General features: G+C 41.7%; 2 protein-coding genes across 14 annotated transcripts in view; one reads left to right on the top strand and one right to left on the bottom strand.

The window, feature by feature from the left end:
• The window catches only part of LOC310710915 (putative transmembrane protein 244), a 56,049-nt gene extending 39,558 nt beyond the window's left edge, over positions 1-16,491 (bottom strand). Inside the window, exon 1 of the mRNA XM_083512260.1 lies at positions 16,254-16,491. The gene's annotated coding sequence lies outside the window, so the exon portion shown is untranslated. The remainder of the gene's footprint in view (positions 1-16,253) is intronic.
• The window catches only part of LOC310710876 (lethal(3)malignant brain tumor-like protein 4), a 58,074-nt gene continuing 46,198 nt past the window's right edge, over positions 15,246-27,121 (top strand). For 2 of the 13 annotated variants that reach the window (XM_083512142.1, XM_083512141.1), the window contains exon 1: positions 15,246-15,455. In XM_083512142.1, coding sequence (XP_083368268.1) covers positions 15,279-15,455 — 177 coding nt within the window. In that variant the 5' untranslated portion in view covers positions 15,246-15,278. The other 11 variants (XM_083512139.1, XM_083512138.1, XM_083512146.1 and 8 more) reach the window with 8 other exon arrangements.

Below are 27,121 nucleotides of genomic sequence, written 5' to 3'. Positions count from 1 at the left end.
ATAAGTTTTAGGCAAGATCTTCAGAAAACAGTATTTTTCCAACATTTCCTGTTATCAAGACTCCATAGTACTATTATGTGGCTGCTGACAAGATCCCTGCACAACTTGGCTTATGGTTGAAACAAAGCAAGTATCTCTGACCTACACCCTTAAGGGGATATATGACCAGTTTATTATGACCTGTTTTTAAATGATTTTAAACAAATTCACTATCCTTACTTGCACTTCTCGTACAGCATTAGGGAGAGTAACAAAATCTAATTGACAACTATGCAATTGTGCAGGGGGCCTGTCAAGCGTGGTCCCTAAAGCTTTTAATAGACACATTGAAATGAAGTTGGTCTCGAGGGTGTTTGATGTTATTATTTGTCAGTTGATGCATTGAATTGTACATGGATAAATGGTAACTGCAGTAAAGTGACTAATCCTTTATGTGGGACCCATTCAAGTTTAGATTGACGACACAGTGACAAGAAATGTGGGGTGGCCAGAACAAATGAACAGCTCCTCTATGAGGAAATGTTATGATATCTGGGGCTTTTTAGTTTAGGAAAAGGGTGAATTGGGTGGGGAGACATGGTAAGAAGTGTATACAGTTATACATAGTGTGAAGTAAGTGGATAGAGAAGTTTTCCTCCATCTCTCAGCTTTCATTGGAAGACTCCCAAGTTCTAGTATGCTAGTATGAATGCTAGGAGATTCAGGACAGACAACAGAATGCATTTCTTCACACATTACATGGTTAAACTATGGGATTCACACACCCCAGCGCCACCCAAGATATTGTGATGCCCACAAACTAGGATGGCTGTAAAAGAGACAAATTCATGGAGGACAGGGCTGTCAGTGACTACTACCCATATCTTCTACGTCCCCTGTTGGAGACAGTATGCCTTTGTATGCGACTCACCAGTGAGGAAAGTGCTGTTGGCATTTAGTCCTGCTTGCAGGCTTCCCATAAACATCTGGCTGGCCATTGTGAGAATAGGATTAGGGCTAGATAGGCCTTAGTCTGATCCAGAATGACTCTTATGTTCTTTACATGTGTGACAGTACTGCCTCACTGTTGGATACGGTGCTCAAGTGTCCTTTTCTTGCAAAATTCACTTTTATCTGAACCCAGCAACCTGATCTATACCATGTGGGTATTGAATCATTTCCAAGTGAAGACATGCATTTGTGTGCTTTATTCACAGTTACAAAGACAAAAAAGCTGGCTGTCCTTGGGAACAGATGTAATCTGGCCACTGACAGCAGATAGTTAGACATATGAAGTGATCAGGAACTTAAGAGCCTGCTGCCTAAACAATGATCTAGTACATGGCACAACTTCACCTAGATTTGGGATGTGGAACCGGTGGCCCTTAGACCAGCTTCCATCAGCCCCAGCAAGCATGGCCAGTGGGCAGGGGTGGTGGGACTTGTAATCATATCTGGAGAGCCACAGTTTCCCCATCCCTAGCTTGGATGCTGTTATGCCGTAAAACTGCTTGCCTACTCACACCTATTCATAGGGGAAGGTGATAGTCATCTAAGGCTTATTTTGTGCTGTGACACTGAACTGACGAGCTCAGGTGTCCTGGGACTTTTTCCTCTCGAGACTGATGAACACCTTTAGGCAATGTAATGAGCTAGCCTCAGCAACATGCTTTTCCATCTATTCTTTTTTGCAAACATAGCTTGAAGGAGAGTTTTATGTGTCTACTCTGAGTAGAACTTAGTTGGATACACCTATTCAGTGGTCTTCTCTGGGTATGTTGCCATTGCTCCAGTGAGTGGATTAGGAGTGCTTTCTTGCAAATGCAACCAATGAAGCTTTGTTTATGTTTTTATTCCACCTGGGAGCTCTTCAGCTTCTAAACAACCCATATGCTCAACTCCAGGTTTCAGTGCTTTGACGGCATGCATTTCTGGATCAAAGTAGGTGAACACATGCTACATCTAAAGCTCAAGAGTGCCTTAAACTCTTGGATACAGATTATTAAAGTTTGGAACTGCTGTGATCTTCTGCGGTTGTGCTGGTAGGAATAGATTTTTTCGGGTGGCACAAATATATATATATTTCTGGTTTCATTTGTTCAGTTCACTTCTATCAAGGAACTAGCTAGTGTTGCAGTTCTGATGCAAAATCTTCAAGTGGATGGTGCAAGACGTTAACAAGATTAATACATTTTCTCCTGGACTATGGTACATAATATCTACACTTTGAAAACTGTCTGTAATGGAACTGAACTATCCTTTTATAACCTTGTGTATTTAGACTAGCAATAGAGCATTTGGAAAGGGATATACATGAATTTCTTATCTGTCTCTGGACCAATACAAAAATAAACCGTTTCCTACTGCTTATTGCATCGTAGTTTATATGCCAGATCTATACTGCATGGTGCACCACTAGGGGTTATGTTTTTTAAAATGTTAGAATAAGCCTCGTAAATAAGTTTGCAGAGTTACCAGCCTGCTGGAGTGGCGGAGTAGGGATAGAGAGCTGCATTTTCATGCTATGTGCAGCAGCCCCTTTTGCAACACTGCATGCAGCAGAGAGCCACAGCGCCCTTTCCTTCCTCTTCCAGTTCACTCATTTGCATAGAATTCTGTTTGCCTACATGGAATTCCAGTCACCTGTGGCTACCAAACCAGTGTTTAAATACATGGCTGATTAAAATGTTTGCCCTGCCTTTCCTCCAGGGATCTGTCCATGGTCTTGTCCAGGCGTCCCCAAACTCGGCCCTCCAGATGTTTGGGGGGTACAGTTCCCATCATCCCTGACCACTGGTCCTGTTAGCTAGGGATGATGGGAGTTGTAGTCCCAAAACATCTGGAGGTCTGAGTTTGGGGGTGCCTGGTCTTGTCCTCCTACCCTTACCACAACCCGGTGAAGCAGGTTGAGCTGAAGATGAGTGACTGGTTCAGGGGCAAGATTTGTGGCTGAGCAGGAAATTGAAATGGAGTTACCCTAACTGAAGTCAAAAGTTCCAGCCATTTCACTGCAGTTGTTCAGTGGTTTGAAGAATGCTGTAACAGCAACCTGATGTGGCAGCCTTTCATTCCATGGCTATACTGGGCTGTGAGCAATTCCTATCTAAAATCCTGACAAATTACTAGCAGTAAGTGTAAATACTGAGCTGGATGCAGGAGAATCATAGAGTTGGAAGGTGCCACGAGGGTGCAATGTCTCTGGAGCCTTTTCCCCCAACATGGATCTCAAAACAACGTCCCATGAGATTAAGAGTCTCATGCTCTACAACTGAGCTATCCCAGCTCTGTTTCAATATACAGAGCTTCCTATGATGTTCCAGCACATGGTTCAGCAGCCAAGTGGGATGTGTTCCCCTCCTTTCCTGAAGCAGCAAGACGATGGCAACAATAATGGTGCTGGACATAGTGGGCTAGAGGAGGAGCTACATTGGGGATATTGGAGATGGGAGGATGTACCAGAGAGGGAAGTGAATGCGAAAGAAAAAGGGGCCCTTGGCTTACGTTCCCTCTCCACCCCACCCCACTGGAATTTCATGTTACCCTGAAGTGGCAGCACTGTCAAGAGGCTTCAAATGAAATTTTAGGAGAGATGGGATACATGTCATCCAGCCTTTCAAAGCATCTCTTCTTTGTGTGAAAGACAGGAAGAGTGATGGATGGGCCAAATAAGTTTCAAGGGAATGTAATATTTGAGGAATTTAATGGGGCACAACTTCAACACATTCCCTTTTGGCATTCTCAGCAGCACGTCAAGTCTAGGTGCAAGCAATATTTAATCCTTTCTGTGAAAGCATAATGGGTGGCTGCTAGCCAACCGTTTTCCAAAGGGTCAACACAGCTACTTTGGATATTTTTTTTGGAAGAAGAGGATTTTGCACCACCTGAAGGCAGGACTTGATTCCATTATGGGAAATCCTCTCCAGTCTAAGGAAAGCTATCCAGTGTAGCTTCTATTGAACTTTTGCCTAGCACACCTAAAATTAATTTCTGACTTTGCTAATTGAAGGGCTACCTAGTTTGTCTTAATTCCTGTTTTTTGAGCTATCAAGGAACCTTGATGTGCATCTAAGAATGAAGACACAACTGGATAACAGCCAGCACTATGTTTTCAGGGATGGGAAATCATCCATTGTTAATTCTTCCTTTAAGCAATTCATATACAGCTTAATTACCGAAGTTTCCTAGAAGGCCTTGGTGCAACTTGATACCTGCATAGCAGCTGAAAGAACCTCACTTGAATGCCTGCTACGTTTTTGCCACCCTGCCTTCTTTCATAAGACTGTGGCCAGATGCAGAGGGAGCACCATCCATCTGAGGCCAGATACAAAGAGCTCCATCCATCTTTCTCCAGGGTTCAGGCATGCTAATCAGCTTCTGTAGAGAGGAGCACAGGAGAGCACAGGAATAAGATGTCCTCTGCATGACGCCAATAGGGAGAGGGAAAGCGGAGGAAGAGCTTCCCCTTAGGAAAACACCAAAAGAAATATCAGACAAGTAGGAAGAGAACAATGTGAGGGCAGTATCAATAGATGCAAAATTCAGAATGAGACTGACTTTCAAAATTAGCATCTCTAGGCACACTTGCGAGAGAGGTTATTCTGGCTCAATGAATTTGACTTTAAAAATAAAATAAAAACGATGCATTTTTTTTTCAAAAGGGACACACTGGTGCTTTGATCAAGCATCTTCAAAAAAGACCAGTCTGGGGCTTAACTTGGATGTGTGCCCTTCCCGTCAACAGAATTTTTTATCTCACCATAAAAAAAGGTGAGGGGGATGAAAAGGTAATGCTTCCAAAAGACTTGCTGAAAGGCCCTGACGAAGTGTATTTAAAAGGGTCCCAACCTTTCTGCCTTTTATACTATTCAGGACGTCACTTTCTTCCATTGCCACAAAGAAGCAATATAAAGGACGGTATTAGCAGCCCCATGCGGGATTTAGCACATAAAAGACTTTATTTCTTTCCGTTTAAAGATTCCACAGACATTTATACACACACATATACAGGTGATTTTTTTATCATTTTCCCTCTTCCTTGACCTCTTACGCATTATGCAGCAAAATCATTCAGCGCAGCCTTTAATTCCCCCCAGCTGCTCTCCCACAGGTTTGGGTCCCCGACAGCATTTATCTTTAGTCCCATACGTTGTGCGCAACTTCATTCTCTTCCAGGGTTGTATTGAAATGCTTTCGGAAGGAAAATAATCCCTTTGTTACTCAGAGTTTCAGGCTTGGCAAGCTTAATCCTGGGGCAAATAAAGCAACCGGCTTCTCTATTCTCGTGCTTTCTACCAAGGGACTTCCCTGTCTCAAGTTCATTCATTTGCCCAGGTCCCAAACTATCCCTCAGTGTGACAGAGAGCCCCTCCAGGTGCCCTATTAATGAGGAATTGATGGCTATTTTTGCACATGATGGTATCAGGGCAGTTGTACATGACCCCTCTCTCAGTACTGTTTGCTCCTGCAAAAATTCAGATTGGGCACAAAGCTTTGATTCTAATCGGTGTGTGCCCCATAACTTCTTGTTGAAATACTATAACTATTTACAGCACAGATGTTCTGTTTTTGTTTTATTTTGCCCTGCTTTTTGTGTTCTATTTATTTTATTATTGCATTTATATCCCACCGTTTTCTCCTAGTAACTCAAGGTGGTGTACATAGTTCTTCCCCTCCTCATTTAATCCCCACAACAAGCCTGTAAGGTACATAAGCCTGCGAAGCAGAGACTGGCCCAAGATCGCCCAGTGAGCTTCATGGCTGAAGAGATTTGAACCCTGGTCTCCCAGGCTTTATTCCAAGAGGGCATCTCCAAAAAGCAATACAATCGTACCTTGGTTTTCCAACAGCTTAGTTCTCAAACGTTTTGGCTCCTGAACGCCACAAACCCGGAAGTGAGTTTTCCGGTTTGTGAACTATTTTTGGAAGCTGAACATCCAACGGGGCTTCCTGCAGCCAATCAGAAGCCGTGCTTTGGTTTCCGAACATTTTGGAAGTCGAGCAGACTTCTGGAACAGTTTCCGTTCAACTTCCAAGGCATGACTGTAATGCAATAACATTGGGGAAGCACCACAGAACAACTGATAAAACAAAAATGTGTGTGCAATCCAGTATAAATTCACCATTAATACACTATGATTGGGTCAATTATATGTTGCAACACACACACCCAGCCTGAGCTCATGCATGACTTTCTTCAAGCATTTGCATTTTAGGTTGCTTCATAGTCCTCCAAATCCATCTTTCTCTACCACCTTGTTTGCTGGTTGCCGTTTAACACTAATTCAGTCCGTATATTTGGTTCATCAAGGTTTGTCTGTGTGGAGCAGGGGTGGGCAGAAAGTAGGTTAGGTTCTGCTAGGAAACCTCTGGCTGATTTGCAATGCCAACTTTGGTTTCCTCAGTTTCTCATTTTATCAGTCTTAAATTTCTGTAAGCGCCCCACCTTGGGAACCCTCGCTCTAAACTTGGTGATGATATCCAACAGGCAGCCAAACAATAGATGTTACAGGATGGGAGGTGCTGAGAGACACCCCACAACCACGAGCCTTGCCTCACACATTCATTAAGGCAGTGCTTTTTTCGGGGGGGGGGTCCAGGGGTACGCATACCCCTAAACATTTTGTGAATCTTTGTACTTTTGTCCATTTAAAGTATTTATTTGAACTATAAAGTGGTGGTTTTCTTGAGTCAAAATGAGAGTACCCCTAAACATTTTTTTTGGGGGGGGAGCACTGTATTTAGGTTCAAGACTCCGTTCACAGGTAAAGGTAAAGAGACCCCTGACCATTAGGTCCAGTTGTGGCCAACAGTGCCTGTCTAATCAGAAACTCAAGATCCCGACAGCAGCCCCTAATGTCAAGAAAATTAACAGGAACATATCTGCAAAGGCATTGCATCTGCAAGGGAAGCTCAGCTCAGTTTGCAGGAGGAGCCCCAGCTGAGCCCCAGGTCTCCAACAAAGGAAAACAGGGTAAGTACCAATACCAAATGTAGCAATTCACTGGCAAATGTATCCATGTACTGGCTCAATGGGAAAACTTTAGAAATTCATAAGATATCACTCATATCAATCTTCTCAGTTCCAATGGCACTTAGGACCCAGGGAAGTGAGGTACAAGGGGAGAGGTTAGTGAGCCCACCATAATCCCTGAGATGTACAGTCATGTCAGCAGGGCCTTCAAAAGGAGTCATGACCTAGCGTCAGACAGATAAACATCTCAATTACAAAGCCTACCCACCCCATAGTGGAACAAGACAAAGGGGTTTGTTTGACTTGACTCAGGAACCAGGGAACTGTAAATACTTTCCTTTGTACTGTGATGTACACGTGAAAAACTATATTTGATTGACAGGGGCATGCCTGGAGACCACACCATTTCTGTGACATATCTATGATGTCTTGATGATGCTTCTGGAAATGTATTATGGGAAACCTTTTTTAAAAACTGATCTAACAATTGATCAAGGCTTCTGGCTGCTTCGTCTTTGTGGTAGTTTGAAGTCTTGTTGCAACAATAAAGATTAGGCCATCTAGCCGCTGTTTTGCTTCAATCTCCTGGCTGAAGTCTCTTGCTTGTGACCCCCGACTTGAACCTGTGGGAGTCAAGGTTAGGCAATTGTAGGACGTGGGTGGCACTGTGGTCTAAACCACTGAGCCTAGGGCTTGCCGAATAGAAGGTCGGCGGTTTGAATCCCCGTGAGCTCCCGTTGCTTGGTCCCAGCTCCTGCCAACCAAGCAGTTCGAAAGCACGTCAAAGTGCAAGTAGATAAATAGGTACCGCTCCGGAGGGAAGGTAAACGGTGTTTCTGTGCGCTGCTCTGGTTTCACCAGAAGCAGCTTAGTTATGCTGGCCACATGACCCGGAAGCTGTCTGCGGACAAACGCTGGCTCCCTTGGCCAGTAAAGCGAGATGAGTGGCGCAACCCCAGAGTCGCACATGACTGGACTTAACGGTCAGGGGTCCCTTTACCTTTACCTTTTAGGGTGCTCCAAGGACTCCCTTTTACATAGAGAACAAACAGACAGACAGACAAGCCACTTTCCCAAATCTATATTGGATAAAACAGGTGTATCTGTTTTCGCTGGAAGTTAATGGAACAACAGAGAATGGGCTGCAAATTGAAGCGATTGTGCTCTCCCCAGTGCCTCCTGAGGAGCAAGAACACTGGAGGACATTTGCATCTGCCTGTTTATGTACTCCAAATCCCCAAGCCTATAAACGACCTGTGATAAGAATTTAATAGCTTCTGTACAGACAGATGCAAAGCTCACCCCTTATCTCTTGGCTCCAAAAATCCCTCTTTGAAAAAATATTGCTTGAGAAAGTACTTTCTTGATAGCGCCGGGAAGGTGCAGCAATACAGCAATGGCCAAAAATAAAAGGATGCCGCCCCCCACCCTTGGCAAAACAGAGCAAATCTGGGAGGAGGTAGGGAAAGCAAAATAATCATAATTGTGCTCATGTATCCCTCTACTGGGTACCTAATCTGCATTTAAAAGACTATATAAATATGTATTTTATGCTCGCTGTGCCTTCAAAAAACACCAGGAAATACTTTGCTATGGGTTCTATTTTTTCAACAAACCTGACATAATTTGGTATATTGAAAGAGCTGTTTCTCTTGGCTAGTTTGAAACATTTCTGTATGTGGGAAGAGGGTTTGCCATTGCCATCAGTTTAATTCAAGGCCTTAGGCAAACTAGTTGAGCAAACATTTTCGAAAACACACAGGGAGTTCTGATCCTTGGAGTTCTTGATTTCAAATGGGGGTGTCCTACTGCAAAAAAATAAAAAATTCACAGCATGCAGCTTTAATGTTTAAGTGACAACAGCACTTGGGGAACCTGCAGCAGAAATCTTCTAGTCAGTTAATCTGAAGGAGCCTTGGGCTGTTCCCATCAGAATACTGATGACAGACAGCTCTACTCCATAACATCTGAACCAGGAGAAGCTGTGCAAGCCCTGTTCCACTGGTAAGGCATGTCATCTTAGGGGGCTAAACTTTATTTTTCAAAATTTCTTCAGGGAGGGGAGGGGTCTTAAGAATGTGTTTTTGGGTGTGAGGAAGTCAAATCTGGTATTATATTTTGACTGGTCAACATTTAGCTTGGTTAATCTATGTCTGATTAAAAAGCACCTAAATTGCTCTCGGAAAACAATAAAAAAAATAATTTTACCTTCTGAAAATTTCAGGTAGTGCTGAATTTTTTGTTTTGTTTTTCTGCATAAAGCATATCCTACTAAGCATGCAACATTACCTTGTAATCATAAAACAACATTAGAAAGCAATGGCACCAGTTAATTTAAACCAAATGTAAAAGAAATTTAAGCAACTTTCATCAAGTCTTGCTTTGATTCACTGACTTGTTTCTTGGCCTCTGATGTAGCCCTCACATTTCTCATTTTATTTCATTTCATTTGACTTTTAATTTGTATGCCAGCTTTCTATATTACTATGCACAAGACAGTTTATAGCAACAAAATGTACAACAAAGATTACACACCTTATGTGTATACACCTACCTGCTTCCTTGTTTTGCACAACTCTCTATGGACTGAGCCTGGCAGGGCCATCAGTTAACTTATTTACTTCCGCTGTTGTAAGTTTACATGTCAAAGGAGGTTCACAGACCCTGTCAGAACAGTCTATCAGCAACAACAGGGATGAAACACTGGAGCTGATGGAAGGTGTCCTTCTTGGATGTACAGAAAGATCTGAGTTGGGACTTCAGAGAGCAACAACTCTCTGCCAGTTCCAATTAATTTGCTCATATGTGTGAATGTCCTCAGTCCTGTTCTCTGTTTAGGAGCCATTGTAGGTCAATCCACACTGGTTAGGATGGAAGTAGTGGTAGCCGAAGAAGAAGAAGAAGAAGAAGAAGAAGAAGAAGAAGAAGAAGAAGAAGAAGAAGAAGAAGAAGAAGAACAACAACAACAACAACAACAACAACAACAACAACAACAACAACAACAACTGGACAAGTAATATAACTGCACGTACTTGGCAATCATTTTTAATGATTTTTATGCAATTTTTTCACACATTTTTTCACACATAAATTAGTAAGACAAGTTTAAATTAATGGAAATTCCACAAAAAAACGTTCAAAAAGCGAATATTTTAATGTAGTTATTTACCAAACCAAACTAAAATATGTTAATTTAACCAATACATCTTTTGAATTCCCAAGTCATGTTACAATTTGTTAGCACTCCTCATTTTTGGAATTTGAAAGTTGAAAAATTCAACATGCCCTAGAAGCTGAAGACACAGAGGCATGGCTTGCTATGTGCTGAACCTAAGCTGGGACTCCTCTAGAAACCTAATGGGGACGCAAGATCTGATGAAGTGTTCATGCTTTGAGCCACTCCACCCTACGCTTAGGTTATACATATACATATATATACACATATGAATAAAACCATATATCATAAAGAGGCTTCAGTGACCTTCATTCTAAGGAAACTGAACCTGAGGCATGTGTTGACACCCTGGAAGTTTTCCTCAGTTTGGAGACTGAGATGTGCATGACAGGATATTGAAAGGCACAAGAAAAAGTGACTTAACAACCTGTTGCAGATAAACAAAACTTTCAGTTGCCAAATATATTGCAACCAACTGAAAGCTTGCTTGTCTGGGAGAGTGTGTTTTCATTTGTTTTTCAATACATGCTGTAATTTGTCACTGTGTTCAGACGCTGTTTTATCTTGCTGTTGAGCAACTGAAAGAGTAGTTTGCCTCATTTGAATAATCTGAAATAGTTTGCCTGTTGTATTCACTTCTGTCTTTTAATATACCTTGCATTTTATCACTGTGTATAGAAGATGGTTTACTTTGTTACTTTTTTTGTGCGCAATTATATATTGAATCAAATTTGCAGTGTTTGATGGTCCTAACTGTGCATATTGTGTTCTGGTGCTGAATGGTCCTCATTCTTAGATTCTGCCTAACTTACACAGCACACCAGACACCCCTAAATCATTATAAAATCGAAGGGTCTCTGCATCACAATTACCATGAAATGAGACACATCTCTCTAAAAATCGTGATTATTTTCCAGGACTGTGCCATAACATTCACATGAACCTTCCTGCAATTAATGGGAGATCCTTCTCTAGGTGCACCCCATGCCCAGGGTTAGATTGGTGGGAACATGAATAGAAGTCCTTTCCAGTAGTGGCACCTAAATTCCCCCCTTTAGCATATATGTTCATATCAACCTTTTAGGCAGTTTGAGGGTTTAACTGGCATTTGATTTGTTCTATATAGATTCTGGTGTGTTTTGCTGTTTTATTATGTCGTTTCATTGTAACATATTGTGGTATTCTTTTACAGTGGTACCTCGGGTTAAGTACTTAATTCATTCCGGAGGTCCATACTTAACCTGAAACTGTTCTTAACCTGAAGCAACACTTTAGCTAATGGGGCCTCCTGCAGCTGCCGCGCCGCGGGAGCCAGATTTCTGTTCTTATCCTGAAGCAAAGTTCTTAACCTGAAGCACTATTTCTGGGTTAGCGGAGTCTGTAACCTGAAGCATATGTAACCTGAAGCATATGTAACCAGAGGTACCACTGTATATCCATCTTGACCCTTTGCAGAAACTGGGCTATGCATACATATATACTGTGACTTGTATCCAATGCAGTGTTAAGTATGTTGTCATCGCAAGAATTTAAGTGTGTGAGATGGGACATTCCCCCCTCTCCTCCCCCTGTGTGCCCCTATATTTGTTCTGAGGTTCCCCCCAAACGTTTGGAGCAGTTTTAGGGAAGGGGAAGGAATAAGTCCTGTTGCAGGAATAAGTCCTGTTGCACTAATAGGACAGTTACTTAGCACTGCACTGTATACAAATCATAATAAATACATGCATTTCTTGTTGTCTATTCAGTAATTTTATTGAAAGCATTTTTATCCTGCTCTTCAGCTGGAAAGGCTCCCGGAACAGCTTACATAAATAAATATATATTAGATTAGCTTGGAGAATGTTCCTGAAGAACTGTGATGTCTGCCATTGAAGCATTTAAAGATAGAAGTGTATACCTGAGTATTATATCCCTACCCATCTTGTATCTTCTTCCATGTCCCCCCCCCCCCAAAAAAAAATTATCCCCCTTGATTGTCTCATAACGGGACAAAAAGGCAGGATACAAATCTTTCAAAACATATAAACAAATACAATCTATCTGCAGCTGTACAAACTGGAAAGCAACAGGAATGCTAAATTATCTGACAGACTTCGGTAGATTATGCATACTAGATATACTCATGGCAAGCCTGTTGTACTATTTCAGTTACAATCGATCCTTTCACTTTCAGCACAAAAGATAAAGGAAGATCAGCTCCGGTCACTCCAATCAAAACAGGGCTCATTTGGGAATCAATTGGCTGGGGGAGAAATGGGCAAACAGAGGTTTGGACTCTAAAAGGAAGCTGCTTCTTTTAATTCAGTGATACCAAAGTAAAGGTTTTTTGCAGTAGCACCAGCTGAGGTGAGCGACACCGACTTGTCCATCAAATTGGATGCATTATGCTAAACTCTTATCACCACGCCACAGCTTTAAAAAGATGAAGCCTGAAGACATATGTGAGCAATTATTTCGAACAGCCGTTATGACATTGTTGCTACACCACTGTATAAAACCTCAGCAAGCACATTGCTTTGTACTATCCATAAAGCTGTCACTTTCCAGAAGATCTAGAATGGGCTATTTTGGACAAAATCATTACAAGACACACACACACACCACCCAAATTAAATTTTTCGTATTGTATTAACATAAGCCACTTTGAAAACCTATCAAAGCTGTGCCAAAGTTCCACACGTTGTGAACTTCCTCGTTAGAGTGGCCGCTGTTACACACTTTGAAATGGCTTTGCAAACCTGGTTAGAAGGATTATACTGACTATAATCTGCAGGTTTGAACCACAGAATCATAGAGTTGGAAGGGACCCCTAACTAGTACTGTATAGAAAAATGCAGCTAAGTGGTTCTGTGGAGCAGGCAGGATGGAATATGGGGAAGGGCCATAATTCAGTGGTAGAGCATCTGCTGTAAATGCAGGTCACAGTCCTATCTCCAGGTAGGGCTGGGGGAGAACCCTATCTTAAATCCTGGAGAGCCACTACCAGTCAGTATAGAGAATACTGAGCTGGATGGCCCAATGGTTTGACTCGGACTGTGTATACACTAACCTGTTTGTAGAACAAAAATGTAGCTTTTTCTCAATCTGCAATCATTCATGCTAGTCCTCAACATACTGCTTTCAATCTAGATTGATTCTAGATCCTGCTGTCCACAGGGGTGGGTGTGGTTACTTGATACACACTTGAAATCCCTTCACAGGTGAATGAAGAAGGAAGTGGTGATTGTGATCTCCGCATGTGCCCAACCACAATGTCGTTGGCCAGGTATGAACCACATGCTTTTGTTTTCATCTGACTCAAGAGCCCTGTGATGGAAAGTGGCACAAACCAACAAAACACACGGAAACAGGAAAATGGTATAAACTGCCCTACACTGGGGAGATCTCTGTCTGGTTCAATGACAAATTAGCAACTTTGACATGGATAAGACTAACTCAGTTTGATGGACTTGACCGAAGGACACTGATGATAACTGCCACTAATAAATCCATTGTGGGTATATTTAAATTAATAAATGTTACAGCAAAATCCCACAGACCCCAGATAAACGGATACAGGATTGCAGCCTTAAGAGCAGAAGACACCATAAACATGTGTGCGCGCACATGCAGATGTGTGTGTCTGTGTGTTGTATGAGTTACACCAGTGTGGTGCTATGCATGTTTTGTTGTTGTTGTTGTTTAGTCTTTTACTTGCCAGTAATTCCTATTAAATTTGATGGGATTTCCCCCCATGTATAGGATTGCAAGTAAAATGTACCAGCATGCTGCCTAACCATCAGCAGAATTATGATTTTAACATCAAATCAGATATGCAGATTAGGCAAAATATGTGCTCCCGTTTAGTGAATTTTAATAGCAGGTTTTAAAAGTATCTCACTCTAGCAATCAAGACTAGTTTAACATGTACTTCATGTGAGCCATTTAGCTTCTCATGTATCATCTTCCTTCGATCCCATTTTCATTTAAATTGTAACAGTTTCAGGCCTGCTTGAGGCTTTATTTTTCCCTGCATTATACATGTGTCTTACAACTCCAATGGGAGAAAAATCTTTTTATTGGGGGAAAATATTGTTATTGTTTTAGCATTCAGACATAACTGAGCAATAAAATGTTCCCAATTATGGAGGTAAACAACTTGAACAAATGGCAAGATAACAAAAATACTATGCATTAAAAGTGGCAAGACAATCATGACCGCATGACAAGACTTATTGAATCATAAAAGCTGCTGTAGATGCAAAAACAGCCTTGGGTGCAAATTTGGTAAGGGGCGTTGGATGTGAACACATAAACCCTGCAAGTTATTTTCTTCATTATCAAATCCCAACCCTTTTATAAGACAAGTAATACATCAGAACTCACAAGCATAACTGTATGACATGCATGTGGATACAATACCAGGGGAAAGAAGTCTAAACCAATTCTGTTGCCACATTAAAAAACTGAAAAAGGAGCTGCTGTTCTTGAAAGCAGAGATGTCGAACCTGCAACCAGAGCCGGCCTGCTCGTGAAGCAGCTGCTTCAGGCGGCAGAATCCCATGGGCTGGGGTCACACAGAGGCAGCTTCCGTGAGATCTTGCGGATCTCTTGCCCATTCTTTGGGGCCCTGGGTGCCACAAAATTCCCCATGAGGGAGCTGTCACAATTTCAGTGCCAGGGCCATGCACGGTGCATGGCACCCACGACCCCAGGCACCCACGGTCGCGGGGCCAAGCCGGCACTCCTGATCTCTTGCAAGATTTCATGTAGCTTGCATGAGATCTCACCAGATCTCTGCCAGACCACCCCTGAAAGCTGCCGCCTCATGACCCCAGTAAGTGAGGCTTAGGCAGGACGGGGCGATGGCACCTTCCCGTTTTGCCTCAGGCGGCCAAACAGAACGAGCCACCCCTGTGTGGGACACACCCCCCCTCAACACAAGATGCTGTTGGGACTCCCAACTCCCATGAGCCCCAGCCAGCATGACCATGGGGCAGGAAGGATGGGAGCTGTAGGTCAGCAACATCCTATGGGCCAGAATCCGCATACCCACAAGATTCAGGGGTGGGTGGGTGTGTTTGTGTCGCAACTTGTGTCACGCAAAAAAAAAAAACCTCCCCTCCCAAGTCGCCTGCCAAAAACACCCCCCTGCCGCCCCCCAGGAGCCGGCCGATGCGCGCGCTCCCGCTTGAGCCTCGCGCCCCTCCCACCCTCATCCTCTCGCTCGCGCGCCCCGCCGCCTCCACTCCGGGCCTCAATCCCTCGGGTTCCCTCACAAACCGGCCGGAACGGCCCGCGCCGCCCCAGTTATTACGCGCATGCGCCTTGGCCGCTCCGAGCACCGCTCCGGTAAGGGAAGAGTGGAAGGAGGGAGAGGGGGGGGCGGGTGAAGAATTGTTGTGGGAGTTTAAAGGAGAAGAGTCCAGCGAGGGGAGGAGGTGAGTAGGGAAAAGAGATGGGGAGTGCGCGGGGGGGGGGGGTGTCGGCCAGGAAGGAAAGAGCGGAGGCTCTCAACCCCTCTTTGTACTTCGAATTCAGTTTGGGGGGGATGGGAGGAAAAGAGGATTACTTTGTGCATGGGGGGGGCCGGGGGGCCCTCGTCTTTTGTCGTCGTCGTCCGTCCCCCCGTCGCCGTCGCCGCTTCGCGTGCGCTGCACACACCGTTAGGCGGCGCTTCCTCCCGCCATTTTGAGAAGAAAGTGAGGAGGAGGAGGAAGGGGGTCTGTCCTATTAAGTGCGCTCAACACCCGTCCCCCCCAAATCGGAGTGAGTTGGTAGGTAAATGAGCGAGCGACGGAGTGGGGGCTCCCAACCCCCCACCTCGACCCGGGACTCGGAAACTGCCCCTTCCCCTCGTTTAACTCTGTGGCCGCCTCGGACACCGCCGCGCTCCCCAAGTCCTGTGGGGAAGTTTGAAGAGGATGCCAAGTTGTCTTTCCTTTCAGCTCGCCACCCCCCCCTCCCGGCCACCCGCCGCATCTTCCTTCTTCCCCATCCCATAATTTCTGCTTTGTGCTTGGGTGGGTGGGTGAGGTTTCCCCTCTCTCCCCCCTCCTCCCCACCACCTCCGCCTCCCCACCCCACAACCACCCAAAAACAAAAACAAAGGTCTTGATGGGTAGCTGTGTTAGGCTTACCGTTGCTTACCTGCGAGTAAGTCCCATTGGAGTCCCCGGAGGTTGTTTTTGTTTATTTAAAGTTGAGAGATGTCTAATGTTTCACAGTCAGGCAACAGCAAATGCCCGGTGGCATCTTCAAAGACTTATTGTGACAGGAGGTTTTGTTTACCCCTCCACTCCCCCCCCCCTATTTGCCTGATGTGTAAAAAAATATGGAGAGAAAACTATTATGGGGGGGGTGAGAGAGAGTGTCTTATTCCTGGCTATTCCTGTGGTATGGAACTGTTGCAGACTGTGACCCCAGGAAGCTGCCTATATTCCTGGTCAGATTATACTGTCTGTTGATATTGAATTCAAACCTGGGGCCTTCTACACGCAGCACTTGTGCTTTCGCTGAGCAGTGCTCCATCTCCTCCTACTTGCACGGATAATAATGCATATATGGCACAAACAGCCACAGGGCTGTTAGGAGGGGAGTCTTACATGCCCTCTAGACCAAATTGCTGCTCGCTGTAGGAAATCCAGAGTTAGAGCATCCCAATCAGAGGGCAATCCAGTCTTGAAGATCTCCAGTGAGGAGAGCTGCCCGCTCCTCTATGTAATTAGTTCCATTATCCGACTACTTTTACCATTAAGAAGTTTCTCCTAATGGGTAATTGAAATCTATCCTTCTGTAACTTAAGCCCATTAGAACTACTCCTTCTGAAGAGCAGAGAACAAGTCTTTGTCCTCTTTTACATGACAGCCTTTTAAGTATTTGAAAAGTGCTATCATTTTCTCCCTCCATCTTCTCTTTTTTAGGCTCAACATATCCAGTTTCTTCAACCTTTCCTCACAGGAGTTGTTTTCTCCAGTGCAATGTCCAGGACTGAATACAGTTCTTCAGATGGGATCTGACTAGTGCAGAGGTGTACAGAAAAAATGTAAACAGTGGGGCCAAACTGCAGAGCTCAAAAGTATACATGTCACAGATTGTACCTCTGGCATTTAATGGTCCTATTGTTTACTTTTTTTTCCTTTACACCTGTATATATGTATGTCTGCTAGCTGAGAATGGCAATTGATGAAATAAGTTCTGGGCCACAAAAACTTATGTCATAATAAACCTTTTGGTCTTTAAAGTGTCACAGGACTCCCCATTGTTCACAACAAAGTGTATACTCTCTAGGGAGCTGTAGCCAATTCTGCATGGCTCTTTGATTAGTGTACAGTACAATGAAACATGGTTTTAAACAAGGGGTTGTCTTTTTCACATATTACATTATATGTACCCTTAAGAATTTTAGATTTACAGCAAAAAATATAACATATAATTTGTCCTTGAAGATGTCTCAGATGTGGATCCTGGCTGGCCAGCTGCAACAGTCTGTACTAGTGGCACTGTGCACTTCTGAATTTCAGGAAAGGATAAGCAATGCATTCCTCATCCCCATCTCCTCTGCTGATAGGCCAGATAATTCCACAGAAAGGTTGCATTAACGCAGGATCTGAAGTAATGGGTGCAAATTTCACCAACTAACTTAATATGTAGTCCTATACAAGTCACTATCTCTTAGCCCCCTTCCTGCAATATGATTATATGACTGGTGTACTTTACAAGGCAATTGTAAAGATTACTGAGAAAATATATTCTAAGCACTTTGAGTGCTTAATCCTGTCTTGGCAGGATTATTGACTTTTGGTGGAAGAAGTCAATAATCTTCAGCAGGCTCTGCTGAAACCATTGTAGTCCCTTTGGGAGTTAATATATAGCAGAATAAAACCTCTAATTGTACCTTTACACTCCCTAAGTGTACATTCAAAATGAATTACTTTAAAGCAGGAGATAGGCCAGGAAAGCTGTTTTCTTGCTTGCAAAGATCTTTAATAAGAATTATAGAACTATATGTTTTCAGCCAAAATCATACTATGTTTCGAAATAGTTGACCATGTTCCAGTATAGAGCTTCTGTGAAATCAAACCCTTAATTTCCATGGGGCTTAAATGCTTATACATGTGCATTTGCATTGTTGCCATTTCCTCTTAAGGAGCCTCAATTGGCACTCTTTGGCAAGTAGTTACAGGGCTATGACAAAAATCAGGTGTAACTAAACTTTTCTTGAACTTCACTCTCATCCTGTAGAAATCATTCTTGCAATGAATGGGTTTACATGCATGCAGAAGTTCTAGTGTGGTGAAATAATTGTATAAGAATTACAGTTGCAAGGGATAATAGCAGGTAGAGAGATGTATACAGGGAATTAGCAAGGAGCAAAGGCCATTCTAGCAGGACATTATTCCCACCCTTCAATCCCTATTGTTTCTGCCCATGTGAATGGCCTGTGCTAATAGAATCAGTACAGTAAATTGATTTTGCTGGTAGAATTGCCTGTTTGTTTGTGTATTTCCTGATTCTGTGGGAAGGGGTGGGCTGGGGGAATACAGTGTTCCTTGTGGCCTATGGCACAAAGAGCTGTGCAGAGGTTCCCCCTGAGACTTTCATTGAAAGAATATAAGAACAGCCCTGCTGGATCAGGCCAAAGGTCCATCTAGTCCAGAATTCTGTTCACACTGGCCAACCAGATGTCTGTGAGAAGCCCATAAACAGGACCTAAGTGTGACAACGCTCTCTTTTTGTCATGCCCAGCTACTGATATTCCGGGGCATACTGTAGAAAATTTTATTTCAGAATTAGGATAAAAACTTTTTTACTTGTAGGATGGGCTCAATAGTACATGTGTAGGAGGAGCCTGTGTTGCAAGTTTGTGCAGGTAGCTACAATTTAGAAAAGTTAGTTGCAGAGTTCTCTGGATGGGGCCATGGATTGATTAGACACTAGTCTGATAAAAGTTTGGTTATTTAACTATAGCTTTGTTAAGTCCCCCCCTCCCTCACACATTGATGGTAGGAAGCATGTTCCTAGAATCCATGTTCATAGTGAAATACGCAAGTTACCTTCCGACCATGGTTTCAGATCATAGTTGATGAGCTTAGTTGGGTTTGAATGTACAAACAAGTCAGAATTAAGCTAAACAAATAATAGTTTAGCATTCTGTCTGAAACAAGTTGCTATGTATCTGCGTGTTCAGTCAGCACATCGTAATGTGGTCATCCTTTGTTCATATCCCTCACATAGTATGCTGTATGATAATTTCATCATTTCAGATTATTTCCCACCTATACAGTTATTTTGGAGACGTTAGAAGTATAGTTTCAGTGTTAGTTGTTTTTTTTGGTCAGTGAATTATTCTTGAGAATAATGGATTTTTTTTATTTTGTAGCATATTTGTCAAACATTAGAAGAATGGAATACTGGACTGTGTAGTACAGGGATGGGGAGCCTGCATCCTCCATTATTTCTGACATTAGCCATGTAGGCTGGGGTTGATGTGAGTCCAACAGTGTATAGGGGGCCACAGGTTTCCTTCCTACCCCCACTGCAAAAGCTGAAAGACAGAGGCTGCAATCCTTATACACACTTACCTGGGAGGAGGTCTCATTTAACTTCTGAGTAGACTTACTTTGGATTGTGTTGTATGGCTTTGGCCCTTTATGTGCTTATCTGGAAATAAGCTCCATTGAGCAGCAGTTAAACTTATTTCCCAGTTAACATGCATAGGATAGAATGGAAAGAGAGATGAGGCTTTGTGTTCAATTTCTAATGTAACATTATACTGCTATTGTATCAGCACCTTCAAGTTATTCATAATCAAAAATGGAAAAGTATACAGTGGTGGAAACTGTTACATGATAATGGGCATTTGTGATAAACAACTCATACTGTACTTCCTGTCAGGTTAACTTTTTTCTCTTATCTATCTTTTATGCTTTTTCTGATGATGTGACTAGGAAAACCATGTTTCATCTGCTGATGGGCAATGGAATGTTTAATATGTACAAATCATAAATTATCAAAAGAATGGCCTTGGAATCTAGTGAGAGAGTTCTAGCAAAATAATTACATGTATAACTCAAAAGAGATGGGTATATGTGTGAAACTAACAGTTATTGCCAGTAAAGGAATGCCAGTTTTCCCTCAGAAATGAATTGGATGAACAACCAACATATATATGTGGACATCATTGAACTGAGTAATTTCTCAATCTACAAATGTTTCCTTCCAAAACTGACTACTTGTAAAATATGATTTTTGTAAAATATAGATATGGTTTCTATATTTGAAGCTCCAAAGAATTCCGGTATAAATTGTCAAAGTGCATATTGCTTTTCATTTGCTCTGATTAGCAGGAATCTCTTGCTTTATGAATGATATTATCTTTTATTGCATAAGTAAATGACAGTGTTAATTTTAATGGGATGTACATGAGAGCACATTACATTCAGTTGTTATCATGGAGAGCACATTACATTCAGTTGTTATCATGGACAATAAGCATATTTCTCACTTAAATGTATTTTACCAGGTTACATTATTAAGGCTACTCTAGTAGCTGGTTATTTTACTCATTTCTCTATGACGAGATAAAGATATTGTCATTACTGGTGGCTGGGAAGTTGGTTTTTGGTTCAGTAGACTCAGAAAGGGCTTCCAGGTAGCCTGAAGTAGCTCAACCTATCATACGCGACGTGATTGTCAGTAGTTATATTGGGTCAGAAAGACCTTCAGACCTAGGGGTAGAGCAAAGAACTTTGTTCCCTTACTCAAAATAGTACAATTGAGCTTTGGATAAAGAGTTATAACGACCTTCCAAGCTTAGAATTATTTTAAGTGTACTGAATATAAGGTTATGTTAGCACATCAGTTAGATGAAATAATAAGAGAATGTGGTGTTCAACTATGTATTAACTCATGGTTTTAGTTTTTGGTGTAGCATAGCCCAATCCTATAACTGAGTTTTGTGCACTTAATCTCATTGATTTTAGTGGGCTATGACATGCCTAATTCTGCACTCTTACGTTCTTATTGTCCGGAAAGAAACATACTTTTGTGTTACTAACTTGCTTTCAAATTAAAATCTGTCTGTTTCTGAAGTATGTTAGTAAGTGAAAGTCATCCCTTAACCTTAATGTTTGATCACTTCTGATAAGGTAGACAAACAAGTTTGGTGCGCATCAAAGAATACTATTAAATTTCAGCATTTTAATTATGTGATATTAAAATGTCAAGGGCAGTGAAATATGCATAGTAATGCATATATTTCTACCAACAGAAGTCCTGTAATATTTCCAAAATAACAATTGCTCTTAGGTTTGCAACTTAATCACACTGCCTCCTATCGCAAACTATGTTTATACACTGCTCACATTTTGTTCTTAAAATTCCCAAACTCTGTTCCACTTCTATCCAAACCATTAAAAGTTGGTTAACTTCTATCCTTAACTACTGATCAGCTGCCATGGAATCTTTTAGCTCCTTACACACATACTTTCTGTTTAACCTTTCTAGTCTTTACATCCTTATGCTACAGGATGATGGTTTTTATCTGGCTGAATTGTATCCCAATAATCTTTTAGCCATGATAAAAGTGTTAATGTCTAAATTGGAGATGGCGGGTTTGTTAGGGTATTTTCTATTGGCATTTGTAGTTTTCACTAAAATAAGGAAGTGTCCGTTCATTCAGGTGCCTTGCAAATATTACCTGGTTGTGACAGCTGCTTAAAACACAAGTTCAGGAATAAGCCAATACTTTTGTAATACTTTTTGTGGTAATAAAACAATGTTAAGGGAATTACTGTTGATTGAAACACTGATCATCATAACCAACTGGCCATTCTCTTAACTTACATTTTAACCTGCAATTGTCAAAGATGAAATGATTGTGACTAGAGTGAAATAATACTTGTGTGAAGCAGGTTAATGGTGGATTAATTGATTACTTCTTCCCGATACCACTGATTAAATTTCCGTAATGCATATGACTAGGCTTCTCATTCACATCTGATTCCCACAACCACCTTTGTCATATTAATTGTGTGCCATCCAATGTACAGTTCTGTATGCATTGACTGTAAGGGCTTGAAAGGTCCCATGTAGATCTGTATACAAAAAGCCAATGCTTACATCAGAAATGGGGAACCCTTTTCAGTCTGAGGGGCATATTCATTTGTATGAAAGCTTCTGGGGTCACATGCCAGTGGTGGGCACAGGTAGAAGCAAAAGTGGTCTGTCACTTTAACTTTTGTACCGTTTGGCTACATTCCAGCCATGTCAAAGTCAAAGTTTTAAACCCATACAACACACATCTCTCCATTCTTCATTCATTATAACAGTTCAAACACATTACAGGCCAGATAAAAACATTTAAGAAGGTGCATAGCAGGACTGGAAGGGGTGGGTGGGTGCATGGCCTAGGTAGAGTCTTGAGGGCCAGATAGGCCTGGAAGACTGCAATTGACCCCCAGGACTGAGGTTCCCCACCTCTGTTTTACAGGGTTGGTCAGATGCAGTTTGTGTCCAAACAACTACTTCTGCATGTGTTTATAACATGCAGTTTATATAACATGTTTATAACGTTTAGTATAAGTGTGAGTATGACTATCATAATGGAAAGGGTTGTGAGTCATTCTGTTAGCAAACTGAGTATTGTAGGTATTATCTCCTTTTTCAGCAGTGAAAATAAGGTTATGATGTGTTGCCTTTCTAGTGGCAAATTGAAAACATTGGCTGCATTATCAGTTCTTCTTTTATCTCTGCACTGTGCCCTGGTCACCGAGTATATTTTTCTTCACTGATATTCCCATTTTTAGGAAGTGAAGGTTGTGGGGAACAGAAAAAAAGGGATGACTAGAATAGAACAGAAAAAGAATTTATGCAGGTGTTTATTGAAAAGAAAGGTATTTTCAGATCATAAGTTCAAACAGGCAGTCTGCTACTAGATAAACAATATAAACAACCCTACTGAGGCATTTGAGAAGAAAGCATGTTGTTTGCAAGCAAGGTAGCCATCAAAGGTTTCTACAAAGGAAATGTTTATTTCTGGCTTGAGGCAAACTCTTTATTCGGGATAGGGGCAGCTGATTTTAAAATGCCTGCTGTTTGCATTGGAGCAAAATGTTGATCCCTATCTTTGTGGAAGAGAAGGGTACAAAAGGAAAATAAAAGAAACAAGATTAATTGTGATAATCTGGAAATTCTGTAGAATGTAGTTCATACAGAGAGCATTTTATAGTTTTTAAAAAAGGAGAATAGACCCATTAAATCTCATTAAATATATATTTTATCTTTCAAGCAGCAGGCTGTTGTCTCTAAAGAAAGATTGTTCCTTCACAATATTCTGTTATAGTTGTTGCAGGCTTCATTTCAATACGTATATTGTCCTTGACAAAAACTCCATGATAACTTTTTCTGTAAAACATGGAGAGGTCATGACCTTGACTATATTCAGTGGCTACCATTGCATAAAAATGATACATTACCATAGTTAGATATATGGCTTGTCAATGTGGAAAACGTATGTTTACTATTATTATATTACATTGCAGTATCCCCTTATATGCCACCTTGGCTGTTAGCCCAGATCAGGGGTCAGCAAACTTTTTCAGCAGGGGGCCAGTCCACTGTCCCTCAGACATTGTGGGGGGCCGGACTATATTTTTTTGGGGGGAAATGAACGAATTCCTATGCCCCACAAATAACCCAGAGATGCATTTTAAATAAAAGCACACATTCTACTCATGTAAAAACACCAGGCAGTCCCCACAAATAACCCAGAGATGCATTTTAAATAAAAGGGCACATTCTACTCATGTAAAAACACGCTGATTCCTGGACCATCCGCGGGCCGGATTTAGAAGGCGATTGGGCTGGATCCAGCCCCTGGGCCTTAGTTTGCCTACCCAGATCATCAAAGCCTTCTGCCATAAGAATTTCCCCCCCAGATTTTCCTATTATTAGTTAAGATACTACAAATAAAAGGGGGAAATCACTCCAGCATTGCTTTTCATGTTTCTTCAAAAGTTCCTCTTCAGCACCACTTTTGACAGTACAGGAAGTTCCTAAATTGACGGTGATGCCACTAAGTCACTTTTTATCAGTGTATGTAGCATGAGCTGGCAACATTGTACAGTACTGATCCTAGGAAAACTTTGCCCACTGAGCTGGCATAGAGCTACCGCAAGAGAGTTGATAGGAAGCCTTCATGTTTGATCTGCTTCTAACAATTTGTGCATGTAATGTTAAGATAATGTAAAAGGAGAGCTTCCTGTTTCTGGCAGTGGGAAATGGCTGACTCCCATACGACTGGACCCCAGCCGTGCCGGTAATTCAGGGCTGATACGGGGGTAATTAGCCCTGGCAGACTCCCCAGGTTGGGGGAGGACTGTTTCATAGACCCGCAGATTGTCCGAGAATGCCAACTTGCATCAAGGTGCAAGTGGCAGGACACTGGGTTGCAGAGCACGGTATGGCTGGCACTCTCCGATGCCATTCTGGGAATATCTGTTTGACAGATTATGCATTAAGATATATCCTTAGATACTATCAGCACATAGGAGGAAGATAATATTGGCCATTAGATGGGCTAGTGGTTTGACTAAGTATGCCAACTGTTTTGTCAGTTTGGATTATGTTGTATAACAAGCAGTTAGTAATACAGGTGGCAACAATTTTGCTCACTTCCAGTTGATGCCCAATCCCTGATGCGTGGGTCCTTTTGGAAGAGGGCATAATGGGGGCATAATGGGAGTTGTGAAGTGGGGATGGAGCACAGTGGGGCAAGGTGGGCTTATTTGTGCTTCCCTTATGTGTGCGATGGCCAGGAACAGAACCCCTGCATGAAACTGTCACCACAGGTGTTTTCCTGTTGTTTTGTTGAATATAAAGATACACTATGCCCATCAAGGGCAGTCAGAAACAGAGTTCTGCATGTGAATTGCCATTTCAGATCAGAATTGATGTACATGAGGAGTTCACATATCATATGGTACACCACTGAACAGATGGCTAACTGTTAACTTACAGGAAAGACCTTCAAAGTGTTGACAACTTGTACAGTACTGTATTTTAATGTGAGAGATGCTTATGCTTCCCCTACCCATAGAACTAGGTTTATTGTATAAATGTTGTTTTATAATAGCACAATATAATGGTATTGCTGTTGTAAATCAAAGGCTAGTGTTTCATTCATTTATTTAAAAGATTTAAATCTGTGGCTAGGTGAGTCTTCCCTAGGTAAGGCCATGGTTGCAAAACCAGCCCAAGCAACCTCCATCACTTGCATCTCCCTAGACAGTGCTGGGTCCAGGAGCATTCCCTGACCCTGACTGTATACCTGACCGTTCAGAAAAAAAATGACAGCATTTAGGGAAGTTAGATAATACAATTTCTCCAAATGCAGCCCATAGGTTAAGCTGATGTGGACACAGAAGTGAATAGCAAGGCTGAGACACAAGGCAAAGGACAAGAATGAGGCAGAGTGAGGAATAGTTTATAAGCTGTACCTTGTAAGTGACTTTTTTTGGAGAGACAAGGGACTAGGAAGCATTTAACAGCTGTAACAGTATTTATTTATACAGTGTTTTATGAGCTATAAACTGTTAAATTAGGTAACAGTTAAGAGCAGAATTTGAGTTCTAAAATTTTGTAGTTTTCTAAGTTTAAAAGCAACAGTGCTTTTTCAAGTGCTGGAATCTTTGTAAATAACTTGTGAGGAAGGGTTTGCTTGGTGATGGCATTGACTGTTCATATGACTTTGGTCTATAATAACAAGTCTAAAGTGTTTATTTTACTTTTCTAATAATGTACAAATGAATTCACATCTCAAGTTCGTGTGAAATTAAAAAAACCCTACAGACTATAACATGTTTTCATGTACATTAAAGAAAACATTTTGGTTTGCACTTTTGAAGTGGATTAAAGCACTCTGGCACAACAAGCTGGACTAGAAAATACAGGATGACAATCAATTGACAGGAAGCAGTATAACCTCCACACAAACCAAAGCTCAATAAACAGCAGACATCATATAATCTCTTTCTTAGCTTAGTGCAAACAAACTAGGATGAATGTGTAATAAAAAGATAGTCTGGAAGTGACCCTAAAACTGCCTCAGGATGGAGTGTGATACCTTCAGATGCCATTGCTGGAGGTGGTACTTGCTAGAAGCCTTAGACTTATTAAGGAGTTATTTGCTGTGACTGTTTTAACTGTGTGTCCACAATGGACTTAATCAGAGAGTTCACTATAGCAGCTTGAATCATAAATGATTCTTCGAGGCAACAGACTTATTGCCTCTCAAAAGGTTTCCTTTATTAAATCAAATGGCATGAAGTTCTGCCAATGGATTGTTTTGTCTTGTATTGGTTTTTTAAAAGAACCATACAAATGAAATGGCAGTGTGATTTCCCCAGAGCAATTTGTTTTCACTGGTTATGGGTTGAACTGAATTGACTGTCAATATTTTCCTGCCTAGTTTAGTCTAGCATAGTTTTAAGGAGCAAAATGGTTAAAAATTCTCTGCAAAGGTATATGTTTTTTTGTAACCTTCATTGTTAAATGTTAGAAGCATTACATAATTTAATGTATTTTTTGTGGAACAGCTATGTAATTATTAAAGTAATCCAGCAAAATTTCCCATTATGTTATAGAATTGGAGGGCCTTTATTCTGCAGCATGAAACAGCTGTTAGGGGGGAGTGAATAAAAATATAGCTGGAACTCCTGTTGGCTCCCCACATAACACAATTATCCATGAGCTATAAAATTGAAGTTTGTGCAAATATGCAGAAGTTCTTGCTTTGTTTATTCAAAAATATGAAATATAGACCAGTGTATCCATTATTCCCATACTCTTCCCATCTCTATTTACAGTTGGAGGCATATCTGAAAAGAATCTAAGAGTAGTGTTCACTTTTACTCAAAGTAGACTTACTGAAGTTTATCTATTTTTATTAAAGTTTTTCTTGGTTTACAGAAGTACATGCCTCTTTTCTCAAGCTGTACAGTCTTTTCTACAGATCA

The sequence above is a fragment of the Podarcis liolepis genome, assembly GCF_965112155.1.
Source record: "Podarcis liolepis genome assembly, chromosome: 7".
NCBI lineage: Eukaryota > Metazoa > Chordata > Lepidosauria > Squamata > Lacertidae > Podarcis > Podarcis liolepis.
The sequence above is the reverse complement of the archived record's forward strand: the minus strand, read 5'-3'. Positions and strand labels throughout refer to the sequence as shown.